Source organism: Pseudopipra pipra, chromosome 4 (assembly GCF_036250125.1).
Source record: "Pseudopipra pipra isolate bDixPip1 chromosome 4, bDixPip1.hap1, whole genome shotgun sequence".
NCBI classification, from domain to species: Eukaryota; Metazoa; Chordata; class Aves; order Passeriformes; family Pipridae; genus Pseudopipra; species Pseudopipra pipra.
This window is the reverse complement of record NC_087552.1, coordinates 43,219,175-43,244,695: the sequence shown is the minus strand read 5'-3', so window position 1 is coordinate 43,244,695 and position 25,521 is coordinate 43,219,175. Positions and strand designations below refer to the sequence as shown.

Here is a 25,521-nt window from a genome sequence, read left to right as displayed (position 1 = left end):
AGACACAGTGTCACCTGAGAGATGCCCTGGTAATTTACAAAGGCAGCCAGAACTGGTCTTCAGTAGAAGGCTCTAAGTTGCTACAAGGGCTTGGATCTGTCACGTCTCATACCAGTGCATCCTTCCATTTTTCATAACATCTGCTTTCTTCCCAGATCTGGAGGCTGCTGTCCTGGTTAGTCAACTGACTCTTACTCACAGAGTTGCTCCAAGCCCATCGCCTCTGTATGTGAAAAAGTGACCAAGAACTGTATGCAGTACAACCAAAAGTTTTCAGATAGACACTGCTGTATGGCCACTAGTAACAGGCAGCATTGTTTAACAACTGATTTTTGCCTGTCAGTCTGGGAGGATGAAAATATGTTGGAATAGTAACAATAATTGTAATTTTGTTCTAATAATACAAGTAATTTGCCGTAAGGTGACAAAAATAAGTTTTATAACTAATTTGCAGTACAACATGAATGTAAAGATGACATTTGGTTTTGATTTGACTGAAGCCTCTTATTCAATTACAAATCAAATGTTTTGTTTGCAAAGGTGGATCATGGAGGGGGTTTCAATTGTTATAAGTAAGACAAATTTCGAAACAAGTCCCTTAGAACAGCTTGGATGTAAATACTCTGTTCTGAGGAGCAGTGGTTTATGAAGATGACGTGTAATCTCCATTATCAACCAGCCCAGGTGGTACAGCTGACTGAGCTCAGAAAGATGTTTACCTTGTTCTGGTAGGATCTTTTCTCTGTGGCAGCTAAATATGTAGTTATTTTCCTCAGTGCATTTCCATTTCTCTTGCATATTCCATACATATCCTAAAGCCTCCTCTACACCACATCAAACATTCCCCATCATGTTCTCCCCTAAAGGCATTCATTATTTATCCAAAACCAGACATGCCCCAGGCAGATCACTGACAAAGTCTGGGTCATTTACCTACAGCCACCTCTTACTGTGGAAATAAAGTCTTTGTTTTCCAGACAGGTTGTCGCACCCAAAGTCAGCCACCTAGAAACACAGCCAGAAGCATACGCAAAATGCTGGCAAACAGGATGATTTACAGGAAACATAGAATAGTTAAGGTTTAAAAAGACCTTTTAGATTGACAAGTCCAACCATTAACCCAGGACCATCAAGTCGACCACTAAAGCATGTCCTTAAGTGCCACATCTACATGGATTTTTAACACTTTCAGGGACAGTGATTCCACCACTTCCCTGGGCAGCCTGTTCCAGTGCTTGACCATCCTTTCAGTGAGAAAGGTTTTCCTAACAATCTAAACCTTCCCTGGAACAACTTGAGGCCATTTCCTCTTGTCCTGTCACTTGTTACCTGGGAGAAGAGACCAATCCCCATCTGTCTACAACCTCCTTTCAGGTAGTTGTAGAGAGCGATAAGGTCTCCCCTGAGACTCCTCCAGGCTAAACAACCACAGCTTCCTCAGCCATTCCTCATAAGACTTGTCCTTCCCCAGCTCCGTTGCCCTTCTCTGGACATGCTCCAGCACCTCAACATCTTTCTTGCAGTGAGGGGCCCAAAACTAAACACAGGATTCCAGGTGCGGCTCACCAGTGCTGAGGACAGGGACTATCACTTCAGCTGGTTCCTGTGTATTAGCAGCAATACAGAGTTAGAACTAAAACCACGTGCAAAGCATGAAACAGAGCCATAATGCACATAAAATTTCACTGAACTGAGATTAGTCTTCTTTGTCTTCAGTATCTCTCCACAAGTCTCCTGAGGAATGCCAGTCTGTTTGGGACTGCAAACACACTGAAGCATTAACTGCATTTATAATACCACCCATGCAAGATAAGTCTGTCTTCCCTGTTGTACAGATTTATTCCCAGTCAAGAGCCAACACATACAGCTTCTCCTAGTCAGACCTATGCCAGGACTTTTCTGACACACAGTCAACAGAACACAAATGGAAAATAGAACAGAATAAACAAGTACATAGACAAATATTTGATTCTTGCCCTTCTAATTTGTCTAATGTGTTCTTGCCTACAGGAATGCAAGGGAGGGTCAGAGTTGCATAGTCTTCAGTCTACAGGCCATTTAAGAAAATTTCAATTTTTTTCCTGGAGTTATCTCCATTACCTAAGAAGACAGGAATCTCTAGAAGAGGAATTCTTTCAATGGTTTTCCTAGACAAACTGTATCTAAACGTGATCTAAAAAGCAAGAGGAAAGATTTTTATGAAAAAATAGAAAACCAAAATCTTCAGGCAATTAAACTCTAAACAAGCCTTGCATATCAGTGCTAAATGGTTGTGTCAACAAATCCTGAAGTTTTCACTGCTTCTGGGCAAGAGAAATAAAAGGAAGACTGAAAGCAGGAGAGGAAGCACGAGGGGAGGCTTAACAGCTACAGCACAAATCAATATGCCAGTGATAAAACAGACAAGACAAGACATACAGCTTATATCCTCCTTTGCATGTATACAGGAAGCATTACACTTCTATCTGTCTCAATATTACCATTGATCAGCTTGCAGGGAAATACTGTGTGTCAACAAAAGGTCTGCCCAGTAAACAGCAACTCTTAATTCTGGCCTCCCCTTTAGTGATACACATAAAAAAGGGAGAAGTGAGCAATCACAGAACTATTAACATCACTGCTCAGTTACCAAACCATGTCTGTTTACTACCTTGGAGCAGGAGCTAAGATGTCCTGATCAGGCATATTATTAAGGCTTGATATAAAACCCAGATCTTCAACTCTGTGGGAACGTGGCATTGTTCATTTTGCAGAGATCAACAGGAAAAGTAGAAACTTAAGTGCAGCATGCACGTACCCAAAGCAGGCTCTCTCCAGTGTCAATAAAGATATTAAGCACTATTAAATAACCTAAATAGTAACAGAGACATTATTTCTCTTCCCATCTAATTTTGAGCATGTGTTATTAGGACTGTGTGGTTGGATTTTCCAAACAAAAGGTCACTTAGTAATCATAGAAAACTCTGAACCAAAATTGTGTGCAGATATTTTTAGAGAAAGCTTTGAAAGCCCAGCCAATTATCCATAAATTCTGAGCACAACCATGTGCAGTGAACTAATATAAATGTGGCACTCCAGCAAACAGTTCCAAAACAGGCATGATACAAGCTTTGTAAACCAGGCTCATCTAATCTGCTTTAGGCAATACACAAATAATGGCAAGTGGCAACTTAATTCATTTGTGTCTTCTTGAACAATCAAGACTGAAGTAATGGTGACATTTATTGGTCTATCAAGACACAGGTGACTTCAGTGATTTAAAACAGTAGACAGAACGCTACACAGTATGCTTACAGGTCATATCCATCTTCACTCCCCCATGAGCTACAAAGCCAGCCTTAACGTTGCCCAAGTTTCCTTTCTGTAATTTTCATTTTATGAAAAGCCTGCTCTGAATTTTTAAGACTATCCAATACTTTTTCATAGTGTCAGAAAGCAAAGGGATTTCCTTCAGCTGCCCCTCAAAGCACTGGAAGATAGAGCAGCAGAATATGAATACAGAACCATAGATAGGGCCTGCCAAAGTGAATTCCTTTGTACTAGGTCTGTTCTAAGCTGTACTTTTCTTTGGGAACAAAATGACACCTACTGGAACTATCCTTGCTCTGAGACTGCTTTGGGCAATTACTGACTGTGTATCCCACTGAATGTCATCAATATTAGAACTTTACCCCTTACTGCTGCAAACCTGCAAGTTCATCCAGCATTTTATAAAGGAAAGAAGAACAGCAGATTTGCTGTGGTATTGCTGAAGACACTACAAGTGTTATAGAAATATCATAATTTCCTTTTCCATACCATAACTAAACAATTCTGCATTAATATCAGCACCTCCTTAACAACAATCCTTCATTTCTCAGGAATGCAGAACCCACAGCTGTTCCATAATACTGAACCTGGGCTTCCAGGTTTCCTAATACACTGACCTCATGGAAATCTCTTTTTTTTTTTTTCCCTAGGATCTACTCTCGATATCCACATTTTTGACCAGGACCATCTGGTAACACTCTACTGTAAAGACTCACTGCAGTCAGGAGTATTAAAAGACTCCTGGTATTTGTGGTTGGGCATATGCTCCTGATGCAAGGCATCTTTGAAGAACATGATATGTCAGTCTGCTTTGAAATTAGGAAGAAAGCAACTAAATAAATTATGCACACACCCCTCTTCCCCTGAACAAAAAAAAAAAAAAAATACAGACCAAAAAACGCCAGAGCATCTTAAAAAGCATTAACAACTCCTCTACAGGAAATTACTTCAGGGTTCTTTTTTCCATTAAATAAATAGATAGACAGATCACAAAGTGTTCCCTTCAGCCTTGTGATTTCTTTATTTAGTCTTTCAAGAGAGTCTTGCAGAGATACGTTTAAGTCTTAATCAGTACAATTGTGAGTTGAAGTGCACATGCAACTTGCTCTAAATGACTGGCATCAGTATATTCAACATTCACCACGCACTTCCATTAAATTGATTCTGAGAACTACCAGAACCACAGGCAGGCTGCATCTCTTCACTTGTATCACCCTCAGAGCTCTAAACTTCTTGACAGTGCAGCAAAGTAAAAATTGCTTGATCTATTTGAGCTTTCTAAGAAAGGAAAAAAATAAATTTAGACCTTTACAAGCCAGAATAACAAAATACACCTGAAAAAAAGTACCTACTGAAAAAAAAAAAAAACAAACCAAAAAAAACCAAACCCACAACTCTGAAAACAAACCACATCAAACCCAGAAAGCACAAGGACAAAGCCAAACCCAAAATTTCCACAGCTGCCATTTTATCATGATAAATCAGCAAGCTTTATAAATCACTTCAACTAATGCTTATTGTGAATAAAATTATTTATACATGCCACAGCTACCTCTTTCAGGAAAAAGCACTTGATACGTCACAGTAATAACAGATGCAAAGAGTGTACAAATGGCTTACAAGCTTTGGAATGATCACATCAGCACCAGGACATCTTAATGCTTCTTGTGGTGTCTAGGTTATATTCAACCACTAACAGAAACCCCAAACTTCCAACACTGAAGCTTGAGAGCAGTGGTGAGCCTTAGACCTGGTGCTACTCAGGTGTTGACTTGAATAATCTGCTCTTGGCTTTTTGTTACTATTTTCTTCTCAGCACCTTCGTACAGCTGCTCCCATTGCAAAAAATATCTACAGCTTCATACTAATCCTCTTGATACACCTTTCCAGAGGCTGATTGTGAGAAGCAGTTCTGGATATTTATATAGTTTGTGGGTGGCAAATGGAATTATAAAAGAAAAACAAGACTTGTGGGAGGAGTTTAGTTGCTATCCAGGTAACTTGGATGTATCTACAGGATTAACCACATTAAATCTAAGTGCTTAAACTCCCTTTGCATCAGTCTGCTCTTGATCAGTTTGTGGTGGCAGCACCTTTTATTTTAACTATCTTATCACAACACATACTGAAATCACAAAAAATTGAAGTTATATATCCTATACATGGGAAGGTATTCACATGGGCTAAGAAAATTATGAACTGAGTTCATAATTCTATGTAATTACCCTGTCAGTAATACCTAGAAAACAAAAGGAATATTATCAAAACATGAATGATACAAACTTTAATCCCCAAACTGCTTATCATATTGATCACTCAAACAGTAATTTCCCCACAGCATTCTCCCCACTCAAAACTTTTCAAGAGTTTTGAGCTCTTAACTATGGGTTCTGAATCAGCCCTAGAAGCAGCCCCCAGGCACTAACATTGCTAATTTTGGGCACACATATACATAAAAACACTTCAGAGTATCTCCCATCAGAGATTGTGTAGTAGTTAACTATCCAGAAGCAGCCCGCAATACCATGTATTCATATTTCTAGAAACCAATTCTTCCTCTGTCTTTGGGATCAAAGGTGCCCCAGCTGTGGGTTAAAGACAGTTTACAACCAAAAAATGTAGGAAAAAAAAATAGTAGTAATAATAATAGTAACGACGACAATAAGAATAATAAATCGACATCCCTGTGACCTCTTTGAGGTTTGTTCAAAAAGCACTGCTTGTCAGGGGGTTCAAGAAGAGGCAAGGATTACTACCTTCACAACCCACTTGCCTACTGTACTGGTTTTGGTTGGGGTAATTTTCTTCACAATGGCTAGTATGGGGCTACATTTTAGATTTGTGCTGAAAACCATGATGATAATATACAGATGGTTTTGTTATTGCTAAGCAGTGCTTTGGACAGCATCAAGGCCCTTTTCTGCTTCTTGAATCATCCTGATGCTGGGGGGGCACAAAAAGTTGAGAGGAGACACAGCCAGGACAGCTGACCTCAATTGACCAAAGGGATATTCCATACCATATGACATCATGCTCAGTACATAAAGGTGGGGAAAGAAGAAGGAAGAGGAGGACATTTGAAGTGATGATGTTTGTCTTTCCAAGTCACCGTTACATGTGATGAAGCCCTGCTCTCCTGGGGATGGCAGAACACCTGCCTGTCCATGGGAAGTGGTATGTGAATTCCTTGTTTTGCTCTGTTTGCATGTGTGGCTTTTCCTTTACCTATTAAACTGTCTTTATCTCAAAAAAGTGTTTTCTCACTTTTACTTCTCCCATTCTCTCCCAAGGCCACTGGTGGGTGAGTGAGCAGTTTGCATGGGGCTTAGTTGCTGCCTGGGGTTAAACCACGACACCTACTTATTTCATGTAGGAAAATCTTATTTTGCCTATGCTGCACCCAGCACAGGATTTTATTTATCAAATATTAATTGTTCTGTAATAATACCTGAGGCAGTTATTCTTAGCCCACAATAAGCATAAGGGAACTGCCTCTTCCTTTCACGTGGACAGCTTCACAGAAAGACTCTCACTTTGTGTTTGTACCTTGCTAAGTCCTTCTGACACGATTTCATCTAGAAGAATAGCTATCTCTTGCTTTCAACAAACATGCTACCAGAGAAAGATTACATTCCTGGCATCGCTCAGCAGCACAAATTTCATCTGTAGTGTGTGAGCACAATGTCACCTTTCTGCTGACTTTGCCATAGTATGTACAAAGCATTTAAACCCTCTCTCCATCTGCCAAGAAACAGTGAGCCCTGTGCAACTTCCATACAGCTCCCTGGACCAAGTTTGGATGAGGAGCATGAGGATATTCTAGTGCTTCACAACTTGTATCATGCAGCATTGTGCTGCTGATCTATCAGGCACATTAAAACCAGATCTACCTCCCTGTGAATTTACAGCCTTCCTGTGAAAAACAGTCAATGGATCCAGTTCCAACCCCTACAAATTCAAGTGGGGTTGGTTTGGGGTTTTTTTGTTTGTTTAACTCGCTATCACATTAATGCTTGACAGGATTTTTTTCACTACCATGTTAATGCATCCTGCCTTATTCAGCACTGACTAAGTGCCTTTACCACTCCCATGAGAAAAAGTTAACTGAAAATAACCAAGAGAATTCATTTTAGCTCTATATAGTGACAATAACAATCCAACAAAGACCAGATGAAGTGGTCATAACTCTCAGTAGACAAGATATCTCATCAATAATCAGCATCAATAATATTTAATAATTCTGCAATTCTAGATTCTACATCCCCAGCTTCAAACAGAAAAACATGTAGATTTAAAATAAAAAAACTTTAAAATCAACATCCTCATTCTTTAACTGTTCAAATCAAACTCTTCCCAAAAGCAAGTGCTTGACTGTGATAAAGGACAAGTGCAAGTGTAATACTTAAAAATCAAGGAGCACACTTAGGAGCTTTACCTGACCAAGAGATTTCTACCACATTCCAGAGCTAAAAGAAAGTAGTACCTGGAATTCAATGCAAGATTAGTGCAAAGTAAATACACCTTTATTTCTTATTTTCTTGAACACAACCACCCTTTAGTTTCTTTTCCATCTTTAATTTTTCTACACATTAGCTGACTGAGAGCTGAGGTCTACTACAAATATGTTAACCCTATCTTCTGCTCCAGAACAGAAAGAAGTGTCAATGCTAACAGACAGATTGGTCACTAACAGATTACCGTAGATCTTTTTTCTCTGAAGGGATGTCAAAAAAAATGTGAATCTAACTGTGGGCAAAACTACAGCACAGAATAAATTACAGTCTAAATCTGAATGATCAAATCATATTTCAATTCGGATAACTAAAATGATGTAAGCACAGACATAACCCCGAATTCCATGCACAGTTAGACAAATTGTGCATTCAGATGTGGGAACTGCATAGGCTAAGACTTCCCATTTGCAATTACAGTTTGGGTGCAATTCTAGTACTCAGTGGAGAGCTGACTTTTTCAAGTGGACAACATAGAGGAAATTCATGAAATTAGCAAGATAACCTACACAAAGAAAGAAAATACAGCCAACTATTTTTCCAGTAGAAAAATCTTGCTACTGCAGGACAGGTCACTTAGAAAAATCACAAGACTTTGCTTCCTGGGGCTAGAAGAAATGGAAAGCTGAATGGAATTAGCCTTGGGGCTATTTTGGGAAAGGTGCAAATAACAATCTTCTTGTCTGTTGACTGCTTTGACAGCACCCCTTCTTTCCCTTGCAGGTTGACACTACTTTGCAGGAACTGCTCACACAGCCCACCTCCTACTGTGAGCAAAGGATTCAAGGATGAAACAAAAACAGCAGTGAAGCCAAATTCTGAGAAAAAGGAGCACAAGTGTTTCCTTGCACAAGTGTCACAGATATCCTGAAGCCTGCTTGATCTCTAAAACTGGTAATAAGCTTGGACTATTTTCTTTATCAGTTCTCTACAAAAGCGTTACATTCTTCATTACTTTGATATAGCACATCTGAAAGCAAAGAGAAAAGCAGAAAATTCCAGTGAAATGCAGAGTTTTGTTTTTACCTGGCATTGGCTCCTTTAAGGTCACAGAAGTGCGAGAGTAAAGCTTTCACTACATCATTGCAGACAACTTTAACTACATCAATGTGACTCAGCCTCTGTCGCAGCTGCTTGGCAATCTCCCAGAAGTCTTCAGATAGCAGCTGGTACAGCTGCCCTTCATCTCTGCTGAGTTGCCCATACCAGGACAGGATGTAATCTCTATAGCTGTAGTCAAACACTGAAAGGAGAAACAAAACAATTAGTAGCAAAAATTGCAAAATTAGAAGGCACACCCAGATAGGAAAAATATAATCCTCCATCTTTCTCCTCAAAAACTGGATGGGTAATAGGCTTCATATCTAATTTTGGGTTTTAAATTCTTGCCAAAGAAAGTAAGGTTGGTGAGGTTACAGCAATCTGCACCTAACAGGTTACTGGAGGTCACTTTGCAAAGCAAAGCCTGTAAGTGGATTTGCTCAGACAGTCAGGTTACCAGCTACACACAAACCTCAGACTAATACCTGTCTCTCAACCGTGGCTTTATATATGGTTTTATGAACTATCATATAATCTGACTGTGGCTAAACTGTTGCAGACTGAAACTAGCCTTCAACAGTCTCCAAGGTTGCAGTTAAAAGGGCAGGTGGTAAGATTCTTGGATTTCAAAAGACATATAACAACCCCAGAAAAGTACATTATAGGATCAGAAAAGCTAAAAGAGAACAAGTAGATTAGTGAGACTACATGAACTTCAAAACTGATGAAGCATTCCAAATCATATCTATAGGCAACCACCAAGATTACTGTAATTTCAATTCCCATGGCAACACCATCTTCTACCATTATGACTTTTCTTTCAGACAACATTTGTGTGTCTATTTATCAGTTTTTACTGCTATTTCACACTAGCAGATGTCCCTGGAGGTATGAGAGGGAGCAGGATGTGTTCAGGGAGCACGCATGAACTGTGTTTAGCAGTTACAGCAAGATAAGGAAAAAGCTGGGGTTGCAAGAGTCAATTTGCATCTGCCAGAGGGATAATAAAAAAGGGGGAATAAAGTTGTATGCCTGATAATCTGAGCAGCTTCTTTACCAGATATCTTGATGTTTTCATGACTTTTTATATCAAAAGTACACCTCATCTGTCAATGTAAGCCTGCAGTAAAAAGTAATCATATGACTCCACTATTTTTTACTTTCCACTTTGATAGAAGTTGTTTGTTTGGCAGTTTACTGAACTATTAAAATTTCCCTGGTACTGTGAAAGTGAACTATTAGCATACTAATAGGACAACAACTTAAACTGAATACTTTTGCCTGCCTTTTCAGGCAAAACCAGCAAACCTCATCCAATATCACCTTGTTAAACACATTTCAAAAGAAATAGCTAAAATTGATAACAGTTTCCAGCCAAATGCTTCATAAATCAGCTTTCTCACATTTATAAAGAAAGCAGCCAAGTCACTTCAATGAGTATGTTGAAATATATAGTTAAAAGCCTTTTGCTAAGTCATTTCGAGGCTTTTTAATTAATAATTCAGAAAAAAAAAAACACAGTTCAATAAACAAATAAATAAAATGTTTGAAGTATTTATTCTTTTTCCTGATCTAGAAGAGAAAAAAATATGCAGAGCCATATTGCAGGATGGGAACTTTCAAAATTGAAACATATCCCATTGCATTACTTTTCTAAAATAGAAGAAATCATATTTCATTGAAAACTCTCACCTGCAAATACTACAAAGTGATAAAAACAGTTATAAAAAGTAGTGGTCTCCTGATAAGCAAGGTGAGGAATAATCCATTGATACACCAAAGAGCAACTGGGAACAGCATTTTAAAAACTGAAGTTTTTTTATTTATCTCAAGTCTCCCATTGCAATACCCATTTTAGGTATCTAGTTTTCCACAGTGATCCCCAGGTCCTTCTGCAGACATCTTTTTCTTATAGCTTAGTTACTCTCTTCTGTTGCAAGATCCTAAATGCCGTAGAAAGCTGACCACAGCACAAATTCTTCCTTTTCACCTACTCTGTAAGAGACCAGTAATTTCTCAAGCGCATTCAAAACACACTGCATTGTGGGATTTGTTATCACCATCACTGGCAATTAATGACTTTTTCAGATTTTCTTACAGACACCCTCTCTACCTTTTGCAAAGTAGCAGATTTCTCCAGCATCTTTTGCCTAAGAACACAAGCCATGCATGGAGAAGTGGCTCCTACAGATGTCTACTCAACAGAACCCTACAAAGCAAGAGTACAACATACAAGAGCAAAACTCATATCCTGATCCCTTAGACTATATTATCTTTCAGAACACTATGTATTCCCAATAACTCTTAATTTATAACTCTGTTTCTAAGCAATTCCTCCCCAAAATGAACTCAGTTTCTAGCACAGTACATAATACACATTTTTTTATTTATTTTAGCTGCTCATGACTTCTGTCACATTCAATGGTACATCTCTGTACTCTAGGAAAGTACAACATTCAAACTAATTAGAACTCTTATATCAGAGTACAACTCCTGCAACTTTACTACACCCCCAACTGGAACACCTGAAGCAAGATCTATTATGGTGGGAAGACTCCTGCTCAAACAAAGCAAGGCGACACCACTTTAAACCATATTTTCCTGCACCTATCTTTTATAACCCTCTTCCTTTACATGCTTTCTATAGTTTCCTTGTCACTTCTGAGCCTTCCTGCATCACAACAGTGCTGTTCTCTACAAAACTCAGGGTTCTTTAGAGCCCAGAACATATGTCCAAATAAGTGGTGAGACAACTTTAGGACTTTGTTTAAATAAATCAATAATATTTAAAAAGGACACCAGCCACAGACACTAACGGCAGTCTGTTTTAAGACTGAGTAAGACACTGCCTCATCCATATGTATCATCCTGGCCATGGTGCACAGTTGCTGCTTTAGTTTCACGCCCATTGATGCAGCTGGTGCCTTTTTCAGCACTCTAAAGAAATACAGAAAACAAATGTAGGCATTTTATAGAGAGCAGCTTGCTTCCTTCAGAGGAGAAATCTGCTCATGCATCTATTATCATTATTTTTATACAGCACGTTCTCTAAAACATAGAAAACAACTGGTCAGAAGACAAGGAAGGAATGAAAAAGAGAAGCAGAACACATTCAGGACAATACCTTACTATGACTAACTCATCCACTACAAACATAAAACGAATTTCTTCTGATAACCATTAAATGCAGTGACCACCATGAGTCTGGTGCAAAATTGTAGAAACTTCTACTGGGTCTTCTAAACTAGTTCCTGAGTTGTTATGATGTGATTAGAAGTCATTCCCATGTCAATTTGAAGTTGAGCCTCTTCAATCAGTCTTTTAAATACTGTGAACTAAAAGTGTTGGGAGTAGAGAGCCAGAAGCTTGTGTGGAGGTTTAGTGAGCACTCCCATCTAGATCCTTCCTTCATTCCTACTCCCACACAGGTCCTACAGTAACTGCTATCCCTTCTACCATATTCATTCATTCAGAGGTTCAGTGGCACTACAAGAGTTACCTGGTCAGACTAGCTTCAAATTTGCAAAACTTCACACTAGACATATTTTATGCTGCTAAGACTCATTACCCAACTTTATTAAAAATAACATAAAAATCTGAAGAACAAGGATTAAATACCTACTCTTTTTCCCAAAGCAATATTAAAAAACAGAGCATAAATATTCTCCTTACTCAAATGCAAACACAGACTTCCAAGTTTCAACAAGAAGTAAATATCCTTTCCTGAAAGCACTGGAGAGGCCAGAACAATTAATTTATAGTCAGATCCAAAGCTCTCCTGTGACTGTGTGAACAACAGAAGAGAAGGTATAGCTACAAAACTGGATTCTAGAGCAGCAAGCATTGCAATCTGTAAAAGTAACATGCAAGGTTAATATGGGACACTGCCCCAGTCACTAGCAATAGTAATTTAAAGATTTCAGTTCTCTTGTTAAAGTTTGTGTTTGGAAAACCACTAGTATTTCTTGGTTTACTTGTATTTTATGACATTATTCAAACCCTATGAAAATGCCACGTTAACAGTCTAAATGTTATGATTGTGTATAGGTAGATGGGCCCTGTGCAAAAGCAATCATACCCTGACAGTCCATTCCACATTCTTTATTTTTATAACTATTTCCTTGACATTTGTGTCTTTAATAATTTTTACAAATGTGAAGGGTAAAAAAAATGAAATTTTCCAAATAGATAAAAAACAGAGAAAAGTGTTAAAAAGATCTAGGAAATATATAAAATAAAAAAAATCAGACAAGCTCATGTCCAAATAGTTTTCCACATGGACCCTTTGCGAAGAGTTCTTAGCTTTCAGTGTTTGAATCCCAGTGCAGAGAGAACAAATTCAAATTTTCTTGCTGATATTTTGGACCCAAAAAAATAATTTTTTGAAAGCTGTGAGGAAAAAAAGCCCAGATTTTCACATAAAGAGTGGCAGAAGCTACTTCAAATTTTTATCTAAATGCCAACGTGTGGATCTTAAGTTGGGAAATGAGATAGTCTAGGAAAAATCTTCTTCTGTAAAGGGAAGTACTGCCTTACATCCCTAAGAGAGTACTTCTAAGGGGTCAACACAGACAGGCAAGATCTGATCCTTAGGAACAATCTAATTAAATTCCCAAAATATTTCCAATGAGGTCACCTCAAGACAGGGTTGAAAAACAATAACCCACTACGAAAGGAGAGATGGCTCTCTGGCATGAAATATTTTAAGAGCTAAGAAACACAGGGGAATTTTCATAGCAGAACAATTTCACCAGTGGAGTTCTGTTGGGATCTGTGCTTTGGCCTGTCCTGTTTTACTTACACATAAATGACCCAGTAAAGCAGCTAAGTGATATGAAGACCAATTTTCTCAGTACGACTAAAACGGTAGAGACAAAGACTGACTGTGAAGAATAACAAAGACCCCAAGACGTGGAGCAATAAAAATGGAGGGTGAAGTTCAGTTCCCGGGAGACCCACTACACTCAAGGCAGACAAATCTACTGACAGTTACAGCCTTAGCCCAAACAGTATGCTGTGCAACAGCGGCACAAGTCTCACTGAGCGCAGTCTCTCTTAGGAGACGTTATTACCACACTACCACACGATACGGGCTGAAAACAGGAAGTGACCAGACAAGCAACAGGTAGCGTTAAATGGTTAAAAGTATTTGTAGACATGGGTTATCTTTTATTTTTGTAAGATAAATGAAGGGCAAACAAGAATCAAATTAATCTATCAAGAGAAAGCACGAAAAATTTCGGACAACCATATTTCAGTGTTAGTCACTCAAGTATCACCAGCTGAAAAAGGCATTCAGGGCTGACAAGTAAAAGGCCTTTTCATTTTGCCATATTCAACAAGGAAAAATCTCTTCATAACATTACACTTGTTCTGATTTTGAGCACTCAGATTTCATAAAACACACCACACAGTAGCAGGGCTAATTCACAGCTTTCCCTCATCTAGTATAGTTAGTAACTAACAGTGAACCCCAGGCAAACTTAATTACACAATGGCGAAAAACAGAGGAAGAAGTCAGAATTAACCAAAGGGCTGTCTCTCTTCATACCCAGCAACAGCAAACAGATGATGCTGGCTCTTCCAAAAATGTTATCCATGCATCTCTAATGGGCATACCTAAAGAGAAGTAAAACCTGATTCAAAAGGGAAAAAAAAGAGCAAAACCTCATTGACTGTGGTAATCTGACAACACCTACTCTAAACCTGAAGTGGCTGTAGGAGTCTGACCTGTTCCCCAAGATTAAAACCTCATGAGAACTGAAAGTCTCCTAGATAAATGAATGAGGCATTTTGAAGCATTCTGTTGAACAGCATGTTACCTCAAGACAGCAAAAGTTATCCAAAATTCCTAGGATTTATAAATACTTTAATCCTGATCTGTGTAAGACTGAAAACAGAAGAGCAGACGGTATTTTTTATATCACTGGTAATAAAGTTTTACTTAATCATGAACTTGTTTAAAAACCAAACAAAAAAAACCATGCACATCGAGACAACTACAAATTTCAAAACTGTCACAGGGCAAGAAGTCCTGTCTATTTTCAAACAGACTGATCATTTACTCTAATAAAAAATTAAAGTATTGCTTTTGGGATTCATTCAGTATCTCAAACTTAAGCTGACTCAGTCACCTTCCAAACTCAAAATGCTTGCTTAAGTCTTTGCATGGCAGAGCAAAAAGGACAGTCTCATCTTTGTCAAACTGCATAACAGAGAAGTTGGCTTCATCACTTAGGCCTGGAAGAAATACAACGAAATCTGACAAGTTTGCTCTCCAAAATTCAGAGTGGGACTGGAGGGTAAAAGCTAGTTTGAAAAAAAAAATAGCAGAAAGGCAAGTGAGCTGTCACAACAGAAGGTACTCAACTCTGAAAAGTGAATCATTTACATATTAGTAACTTTCAGCCTTACTGAGTAGGGATGGCCTCACACAACCAACTGAATGATCTGTGGGATAAACACCTTAGATGAAGACAGCTCCCATATTTTAACAGACATGAGTTACTCCTACATGCAAGTAACTGCAGGGAAGTGTAATATGACTGTCTTTCCCTCTATATTCCACAATACCTGTTGTCTGTCTCCAAATAACCCCACAACTTCCAATTCTGTGATTACGTCAAGGCTTCATTTCAAATTCTGAGGCAGGTTATCCAAAATGCAAAGTACACGTGTGAAAGAATACTTCAAATAACTTGTCTGTGCTTGTTTCATTACATATTTCTAAACATGTAATGTTTAGACTCCACTATCCTTTTCACATGATCAGGAATCCTCTAGTCTGATTCCAGATGAAAATGTTTCCTAAAAATAAATTATAATTATGTTATAATAGTTCACGTCCACAAAAACGTGACATGGGCAGGTAAAGTGTTCCAATTTTAGCTACCTATCCTACAAACAGCTATTCATAAAAATAACTTGAAAAACATAACACATCCCAGGTTTTTGTAAGACAACAACCTGTTTAAAGCAATGATAATTTTCAAATATACTGTCAAAGATAAGAAAAAGTGCTGCAAAGAAATGTTAAAGGAGAAAGTATTCAAAATAAGATAAAATATTTACAAAAGGCTGATAGACTGTATCAGCCAAAAATCCAAATGTTCATTATAAATTCACTTTTTTATGGCAAGAATTGCACTAAACGGGAAGACTGTATGCAAGAGTTTACAGGATTTATCAGTTCAGCAAAACCCAATCATTTTAGATGTAACCCCCTTGTTTTGTGCACAAATATTAAGGACTGTATTTTAACATATTTCTGTTAAAAAAACAACAAAAAACCCCCAACCGCTAGAATCATGAGATATCAACTGAACTGCAAAAACACCTTCATATGACTTACTACAGTGGACCTCTTGGGAAGACTAAGACCTTGCGCTTTGTGTATTATATCACAGAGGAAACCAGGGTCATATTCTAAAATCCTGGAATACTGTGCAGTTATGGTTTGCTAAGATGACAAGAGATATTCAGACTCCAATGCACCTTTGACCAAGACTCACCTTCTTTCAGTGCTTTATCCATATTGTGAGAAATAACCACTCTCCTTGATTGGATTGAATCATGGGAGCTTCCAGACCAATTACTCTGAAATTCAAACATAACATTCATCACAAGAGAAAGGAATAAACCAAAAATTTCAGAAGGAATAAAACTGGAATTCAAGGCAATAGTACTGTATCATTTGGTCTTTATACAAACATTGTCACTCCACACAGTTAACACAGAGGAGTGTCAATTATCTCTGAGATTATTATACATAGTTCATTAAGCCCATATTAACACTCACTGTTGTGTACAACTTGCCAAATTATCTTAATAAGGTTTTTTTGGTAGAAGGGAGCTGTATTTAGTTGCAATTCAATGTACTGACAATAGGACATGCATGTAACAGAACAACTGCAACTCCTCCATTCAGTATTTTCACAGCAAATATAACATATTCACAGCCTACTGTGACAATAGACTTCATCTAGCCTCATAAACTACTTTTAAGCCAAAGAGAAGCCTTCAGATCTCCCACACTAATTTTGGTTCACATCCTTTTGGGTTTCTTCCTTCAAAGATACTTCCAGCTGCTGCATTTTAAGCTGCTGTCCTACACAAACATCAGTCTGCATTGGAGTACTCACTCTTACGGTGTCCAAACAGGTGGGCAGATGGAGAAACATTTTTCAGAGTGTAGACAAAGAGAGTCATTCATGCTGTATTTACATAGAAAGGAGGGTAATTCAGAACAAATAGAAATGGTCCCTGCTGTTGCCCAGCTTACTTTGCTCCCCTTGTTGGGAGCCCAGATTTTCTTTGGTAAGGAGATAACACTTCAGAAGCATCTCCATCTCTCCAACATTCGCCAAACAGAGAATAAGAAAGCAGTATAAACTTTAAGTAAAAGCACTGTTTAATGTTCTTAAAGGTAATACACCATTATTTTAGCCAATTTGCAGGCTAATTCTCAGTGTATTTTGGTAAATATGTTTTTCTCCACTGCAGAACAAAGCTCATCTAATGGGATCCAAATAAAGGAGTCTCAGCACTACTTTTAATGGCAAAACAAAGCTTTTCAGACTCACTCACATTTGACACACAGCATTATGATGGATCCTTTCCAGGTCTTGAGTGCCCTCCTTCTGCCCACAGTTGATTTGTTCCAGCTTTTGAGTGAGTGCAGCAATACTCCCTAGACTTCTTCCAGTTACCATTCTGAGACTATAACTGTGGTCTTTCACCTGATTTCTTCCCTCCTTGGCAACACTATCAGCACACTTGCCTCCATTTGCAGTCCCTCCTTACTACCAAAACTATAGTTAAAGAGGGGTAAGAACAGAGTGTTTAGTGAACCATGACAGATTTTCAAGCCCTTTTTTACCTGAATACAACTCTGGTAAAAGCTGAAACCATATCCATCTAAACAGCTGCAGAAAGTATTTTTGCTCTTTGTAAGAACACCTAACAGTATTTGTAAGGCTCCAAGACATAACCTCTAGCTGCTAATGTTGTCACACTTCCTCAACACAAAGTTGTGTTAATGCCTGTCACACAATTACTTCAGGATTTTTCTGCTTTATTTGCAGCAGGAAATCACATGATTCATAACCACTCCAATTTAAAAAGAGAAGAGACAGACTCACAGAGACATTAAACACCCCAAATAAATTAGGGGAGCAGGAAGGGATTCAGAAAGCCCAATTAAGCAAACTCAGGTTTTTCTGTGAAGAAGGAGCTCCCAAACATGAGGCCACAATTCTGTCCGAAGTTCTGTGCTCAACACACTCCATCTTCCTTAGCACTCACGCTGGCTTCGGTATCCCACGAACCAAATCCTACTGCTAAAATGCATCACACCTGCATAGAGGTCGGTCACCTCAAACAGCTAACTTCGGCATCAACAGTTCTCATTTGTAAATATGTTGCAGGGAGTGTTTTTTTTACAGCCTAAAGCATCAGTAAGTGCTCCGATGAAGCACTTGTCAATTTACTCCTTTCAAAACTAGTTTAAATACAAGCTAAAAAAAAAAAAAAAAGCCCTTCAGAGGGGATCTGGGGATCTATGGTTGCAAGCAGCTTGCTCCACATCCCTACACTATGATCCAATCTACACATTTCCACAAAGCAGGAACTGATCATTTTATGCTTCAAACTTGAACACTCATTTTGAGGACAAGGCAGACTACTACTGCCTCAGCAAAATGCTGCCTCTTAAACTCACATCTCAGCTTGCAAAAACACATTCCATTGAGAGTGTCCTCTGTGGTTCGTATGTTTGACTTCCAAAAGGCATGGACTATTCATTTAAAAATAGTTGTTCAAGACATGATCAAAGAGAATGTTAAAGGTAAAAAGTGAATACCACAACTAGCAATGGTGATTTTGCTGCTGCACGAATGTAATTACTGAAGGGCAAAGGAAGATGCGCAGTATATCGGACTTTCTGAGAACTTCCCATAGGTATTGCATACAGTCATGAACTGCTGAAGAGAAAAGCACAGAACAATAAAAAAACCCTTTGTTTAAAACAAGGTTTCAACTTCATTAAAAAATAAATTTTCAAGAAAAAAGAAGAACGTTCAAATACATTGGAGTGATCATAGAATTGTTTAGGTTGGAAAAGACCTGTAAGATCATCGAGTCCAACCATTAACCTATGATATTGGTTGGGTTAGTTCAGGCTTAAGAAAAAAAACAGTTTAGGGAGACCTTACCACTGACTGCAATTGCTGAATGAGAGGGTACAGAGATGAGAGAGCCAGAGTCTTCTGGCAGATGCACAGGACATTAGGAAACATTGCAACACAGGAAATTCCCATCACAAGGCAAAACTATTTTAATCATAAGGCTTGTCAAGTATCAGAACGGGTGTGCTGAGGCTTAGAGTCTCCATCTCTCCATTCTTCTCAACAGGAGAAAATCCTGAGCAACATTACCCAATTGGACTCACTCTAAGCAGGAGGGTGGACTAGGTGCCCTCCAGACATTACTTCCAACCTGAAGATATCATGATCCCTGATGGCCCTTCAGAGAACCGTAAATTTAATTTCATGACTGATAATGCATCAGATCTTAAGCTGCCTTGTCTAAAAACAGCTTATCAAACTCATTTTTCCTTCCCGTTTTATGAACTTGCATTTAGCAAAACCAAGTCTCAAGTCTTGTTAGTTTAGATTTGGTTTCAAAAAGTTCTGTTTCTGTGGCAATAATAATGATGAATTAATTAAATAAGCAGGCATCCCTGAGTTAGATAATATGTATGGCAACAAACACCTTAAAACAACAGTAACAACCTGGTAACACAGATAATCAAAATCTGTGATAACAGAAGGATTCCAGAAAATTCATAGGATTCCAGAAAATCCAAACTCAGCTCTAACAGCTGAGAGAATGAAAAACTCAACAGATTTCACTGGAAGACTTTCTTCCCACCCCTGCCTCAAGTCTGATGGAGGGCATATGCAGAGAACAGGTTCAGCTAGAAAACCTAGATGTGAATGTTTTCATATTTTTCTTCACGTCACTCATCTAAAGGAAAATGGTGCTAGATTTCATGAAGTAATTGGCATAACCCTGACTGAGCCAAAAATGTTTGTAAATGGATTTAATACAGTCAAAGCTCTAGCTTAGATGCTCTTTTACACTGATTAAAACCTGGCATGTTCCTCTAAGTTCTGCCTTGCATTATCACAGCCTCCAAAAATTAAAAAAAATATATTTTATTTTTTTTTTAAATTTGGGCTCTACTCTGTAGACTTCATTGTTGAAGATTGGCAAAAACCTGGTTGAAACTTAAACAACATTTAACAAAAGGCTTGCAGGAATAGGGGTGGAGCACATTTGGTGCATGCTAAGAATGAGGTTGCTAACAAACATGGAGGCCTATTTCCTGGAGCAGCGCAAGTTTCTTTGACTTTGTTTACAGGCCGAAAAAAGGATGTGTGCATTTCCTGTAGACTTCTGAATAACACTCATTGTTTGATACTTTTGAGAATAATTTAAGATGCAGAAAACAACAGTCTCAATGGGCCAAGAATAAAAGCCAAAAACACCAAGGCTGGCATTAATCATGAAATTTTGTCTTAGGTTCAGTCTCCTACTAATGCAAAAATTAAATTAATATCATAATGTCAATGTTTAAACACTTTAAGTAATTTAAAATTAGTTCTGAGGAAAACAATAAATGTTAAATAATAAAGAATTAAGAAGATATTTCAACAACTACACTCAATAAATGGCAAAGCACTGAGAACACAGGAGTACCTTCCACTATCAAGAAATCCATCTCCAACACCTGGTCATCAAATGCAATGTTTAAAACATAGCAGCAGAAAGCCAGACAGCTGCTACAGGCATGCCACATGCAGCCTTACTCTGCCATGGAATTAAGGCAAGAAGCAGAGAAAAATTTACAATTATTTCTACTACATTAACTCAATTACAATAAAACTAGAACAGAGCTCAGGACAGATCCCACAGTACAAATGGGCATTGTGCATGAGATTCTCAGTCTAACCACTGATGTAAAAGGCAAAGACTGCATCTTATTCAGCATATATGAACCATCCAGCTATCCATAGCTACTTGCTCCACCCACTGTTGCCCCACTAACTTCCCTCTTATCTTTGTAAAACATACATTAACATCAGACTGGACCTTGATGACAGTGTCACAGCTTCAAACAATACTTCACTGAACTCTCCACAAATTAGTCTTTAATTGATGTGGATAGACATGTTCTTAGAGTAGCAAATATTACTTCAATTTATGATGAAAAAATAAATTTTCTATTCACAAGACAATATTTTTAATTAATACTTCCAGTTCTATTTAAGATTACAAGGCAAGTATGTATGTGTCACATTAAGCATTAATCTACATATATTAAGGGATACCATAACTACCAATTTAAAAATCCACATACTTAAAGCATATTAATCCTATTATCTTAAGAATCATTATCTCACTAATCATGTTATGATATCATCACAACTTATTTCCACTAACATAGTAGCTTCTGGAACATGCAGATTGTGGTTATTAGATGGGAATGTTCTATCTTAACTGTACTGTGTTCAAAACTGGTAAAACTGTAGCAGTGTAAAAACTTTATAATTAGGGCAGAACTCCATCTCAGATTTCATATGATACCAGACAGATAAGAATAAGAAAATGAAACATTTCTCAGGTAATACTTTCACTCTTATCAGTACAGCTAAGAAATAATTGGTAAGTTAGCATTCAAATTTCTGCTCAGCAAAAAATACAGCATTATTCTTTGCTCAGATCTTTAATATTGCCATCAAAATAAAGTCCAACATGAATTCTCAGGGTACATGCGTAGCCTCAGTCTACTGAAGATTTCCACACCCTACTCCTCTGTAAAAGACAAGAAGAACGTATGGTCTATACTTCAAGGCCAAAAGAGCCATATGGCATGAAAACTGAATTGCTGGCAAGGCAGAAAAACCTGCACACTCCTGCCTGAGCTCCAGAGTCTCAGCTGACAATCAGAAAGAAACTCCTGCATTGTCTATTGCTATACCCTCCCTCCACTTGACTTTTCACTGTACAAAGGTAGGGTGTTCTGCCTTTTCAACAGAGCATCACAAAACATGCTGAGTGAACTGTCATCATTAATTTTACTAACATTAACTTGTTCTCTTTCACTGTGCATATTTAATAGGGGAAAAAAATGGTACAGAATGACTGGTCACAAAAACCTCCCATGGACACAATACAAATGTGTTCCCCTTATGACTACATAATTTATTTTTTTTAACCATTTAACAAAGTAACAGCTTGGGAAAAGATACAGCGTTCTACATAACTGGCTCTTTCCTTGGGTAAATTTTGCTGCTCATCTTTACAGAGAACAAGGAACCAAGACTCAGCAGTAAGAGGGAACTTGATCAGATTTTATTTTCAGAATGTTTCTGATATACATGTCCAGTATTTTCAATGCCAAAACTACCTTGAGTGCAGGACGCTTTCACTCTTGACCTTATTACAGAGGGTTTGTATCCACCTCCCCTACAAGAGACTTGGACAGCAATATCTCAGTGAGCCCACCACCTGCCCCTACTGACTCAGCATGGCTTGGTTAACAGGAGAAATTAACTAACTCCCAAGTTATATTTTCAGTCGTAAAACATCATTCAAGTGGGACGCAGTCCTTACAAAGGTAAAAACAGCCTGATTCACAGAAAAATATGAAATGTCAATCTAACACATCATTGAGAAAATAAAATGTCAAGCATAATACAATGCAGAGCTGAAGGTGACACATGATACAATGACAGGAATCAGAAAGGATTGCATGGCAAGATAAGAAATCTTTAAATATACATGATGAATAAAAGGCTGTGCAGAAAACTAAGTCTGCTCACCGCTAGGAGTTATGGGACAAACAAGTCAGAGACAGTGTCTGAAAAACATTTATTTCCCAAGGTCAGCCCCCTGTGAAAATAAAGTTATCACTTCAAAGTTATGCCTGCAGCTAATCAATGTATCCTGTCCTGACAAAGCTTCAATTCTGAAAAAGGTTATAAATCCCAAATTATAACAGATATTCCACAGATCCCTAAAAATAAACTACAGGCCCTTCCTGAACTATAACTGCATATTTGCAATTCATGCAACATTTTCTTAACATTTTAAAATATTCATGAAATTGGTAGAAAATGCTACAATACCTTTTCATTATTTTAATTTCAGGACTTTCCTAGTAGTAAATTAACCTGCATCATCAAAGGCTGACTGCTGACCTGCCTGTAAAAGAGACAGAACTAAGAACAGAAGTATGAGACTCTCGGTCTGTTAAAAACACATCGAAATTAAATATATTTTCTCCTTTCGACCCAGAAAGAACTGATTGTAGATCAGAATATCTGGTTCCAAGGCCAAGAGGATCTAAAACTAGCATGACAAAAAAGCAGCCAGCAGAGACTATTACTTCTGCCAGGTATCACAAAAATCCTGCAATATCAGAGCACTGAATATTGCCTGTTGGGCCAGAGAACCAGACAGACCACAGAACATGCTTGACTTTGGGTTGAGAAAAACTCATAAATACTTCTGAAGACTTATTAAGGCATAAAGATCAAAAGTGAAAGGAGTTAGGAAATTTCTCTTCTCCCTCATAGCTCTTCCAAACTGCTTACCACATCAAGAACTGCTTTGCATCTCACTTGAAATTGATGCCCACAGATGGCAAACAAACCTTCCCACAGCTGCTGAGGCTCCTGCAAGTTTACCTTTGCAAGCTTTATCTCATGGCAAAAGTCCAACAGTGAAGGAAAATAAAACACTCTGTGTCCTTTTCCTCTGCTTCCCTTGTGTTCCTCACAAAGAGCAGAACGCTCAGCTTGGATACCATGGCAGATACTCAACCTAGGCTAAGCTGCCATCCCATTAGAATCACTCAGACAACTTCTGGTAATCTCACTGCCCCTCCTCCTACGGCTTAAATAAAAAAACAGTACTGTGTTCCAGGATGAAGATATTTGATTGGCTACCTGATCCAATAAAAAAAGATTTACCTGTGCCCTCGTGTTAATGCCAGATTCACAAAAAAATTCACATTCAAGGATGGAACAAGCGTTAAGGAACTTAAAACATGATCACATCTCCCTCAGGGATAGAATGCAAGAGTAAACTACTTCTGAAAATTAAGAGCTATTAAACACTAGTGAACAAGAGTGACCAAATATGTCAGGAGCAGAGTTTTAAAGGAATACTCAAAATCATTGACAACTGTTAATTGTAGGAAACTAAAATCAGGGCATTAGAATCAGTGTACCTTTTCACTGGAAAAAAATCACATTCATTACCATTCTGTTAGTGCTGCAGACAGACTAGGTGGATCATTCTCTATACAGAATATCATTTATTTAATCTGAATTTAAAATACAGCATTTAAATCTAATAAATAATCCTTGGGTTTAGCATTATTTAAATGAAGCTGATAACCTATTCCTCTATTACTCAGAGCTTTTGCTTTGAATTTGAGTCAAAACACTATGTAGAAAAGAAAACTCTGTCCTGCCAGGTTTTTTTGGCAGAGAAACAACTCATACTGGAAATGTGGGAAAAAGTCTTTTCCTTCCCCTTCCCACTAACTTGTTGACATGGTTCTTTGCATGAGTCAAAGCCATCTCCTCTACAAACACACAAGTTAAAGGCAGTGTTGGGAGCAACCTTGCATTTGAAAAGGTGACACATGTTCTAACCAGGGTTATCTTTGCTATGAGCAAGTCCACTGACACTTGAGAATTAAAAACGCCCTCTGAGACAGATGTTTTTACTAAAAGTGCAATTGGGTCATCATGCCTTTTTGCTGTCTAGCATTTTGCTGTTCTCCTCCATCACAAATAATCTGGTCCTACAACAGCTCCTGAGAAGTGTTGAAATATACCTGACAAAAATGTCAAGGAATCCTTCAATTCCCACTATTTAAATATCAACAGAAACTATTTACCAATATTATTAATGCCTGCAAGTACTTAAAGTAGTAAGTAAAACACTCTTATGACTTGCCTGTACACCTCTCTTACCAATGAAATGTGGAAGCCAGGAGACTTGCCCAGACATCCTGTGTAAACCAAGATGTCCCACACAGAAAAACTACATTGAAAGCACACCTTATCATAGGGTTATAAATCACACAGCTTGCTTTGCAGTTCTCAGCAGATTTCAAATGTTCTCACTGAGATACCTGACTTTAGCAGGAGCTCTTCACTTTTCAAGTACCAAAGAGGTTACACAAACAATATTTAGGATTAAGCACAGCTTCGCTTTCAAAAAGATGGCTTTTCTGGTAGCAAGTTCAAGCAAAATGAAGAAAAGGCATGTACCTTGTTCTTATGAAATCCAAACGTACAACACAGCACTTCCTCACCGAAGTTACTGGCATGAACAGGTCCAAGAAAATCCACAGCACTGAACTCACACACAGTAACTGAGGACATACAAAAAGCCTCCCTTTTTTCAGCACAGGATAAGGGAATAGATCCAAGTCCCTTTGAAGTTGATCAAGAGTACTCCCACTCACTTTCCAAGAGCTGAGTCTGACTCCCACTAGAGTAAATATTTATTACTGAATATTTAGTTTCCTCATCTGTTAACCCCAATGTGAAAATCACTCAAAGAATGAGAAGTGAAC

At 38.1% G+C, this 25,521-nt stretch overlaps 1 protein-coding gene across 1 annotated transcript in view; it reads right to left on the bottom strand.

Moving 5' to 3' along the window:
- The window catches only part of SNX25 (sorting nexin 25), a 73,865-nt gene that overhangs the window by 44,721 nt on the left and 3,623 nt on the right, over window positions 1–25,521 (bottom strand). The window contains exons 2-3 of the mRNA XM_064652629.1: window positions 16,373–16,457; window positions 8,847–9,063 (exon numbers count right to left, since the gene is read on the bottom strand). Coding sequence (XP_064508699.1) covers window positions 8,847–9,063; window positions 16,373–16,457 — 302 coding nt within the window. The remainder of the gene's footprint in view (window positions 1–8,846; window positions 9,064–16,372; window positions 16,458–25,521) is intronic.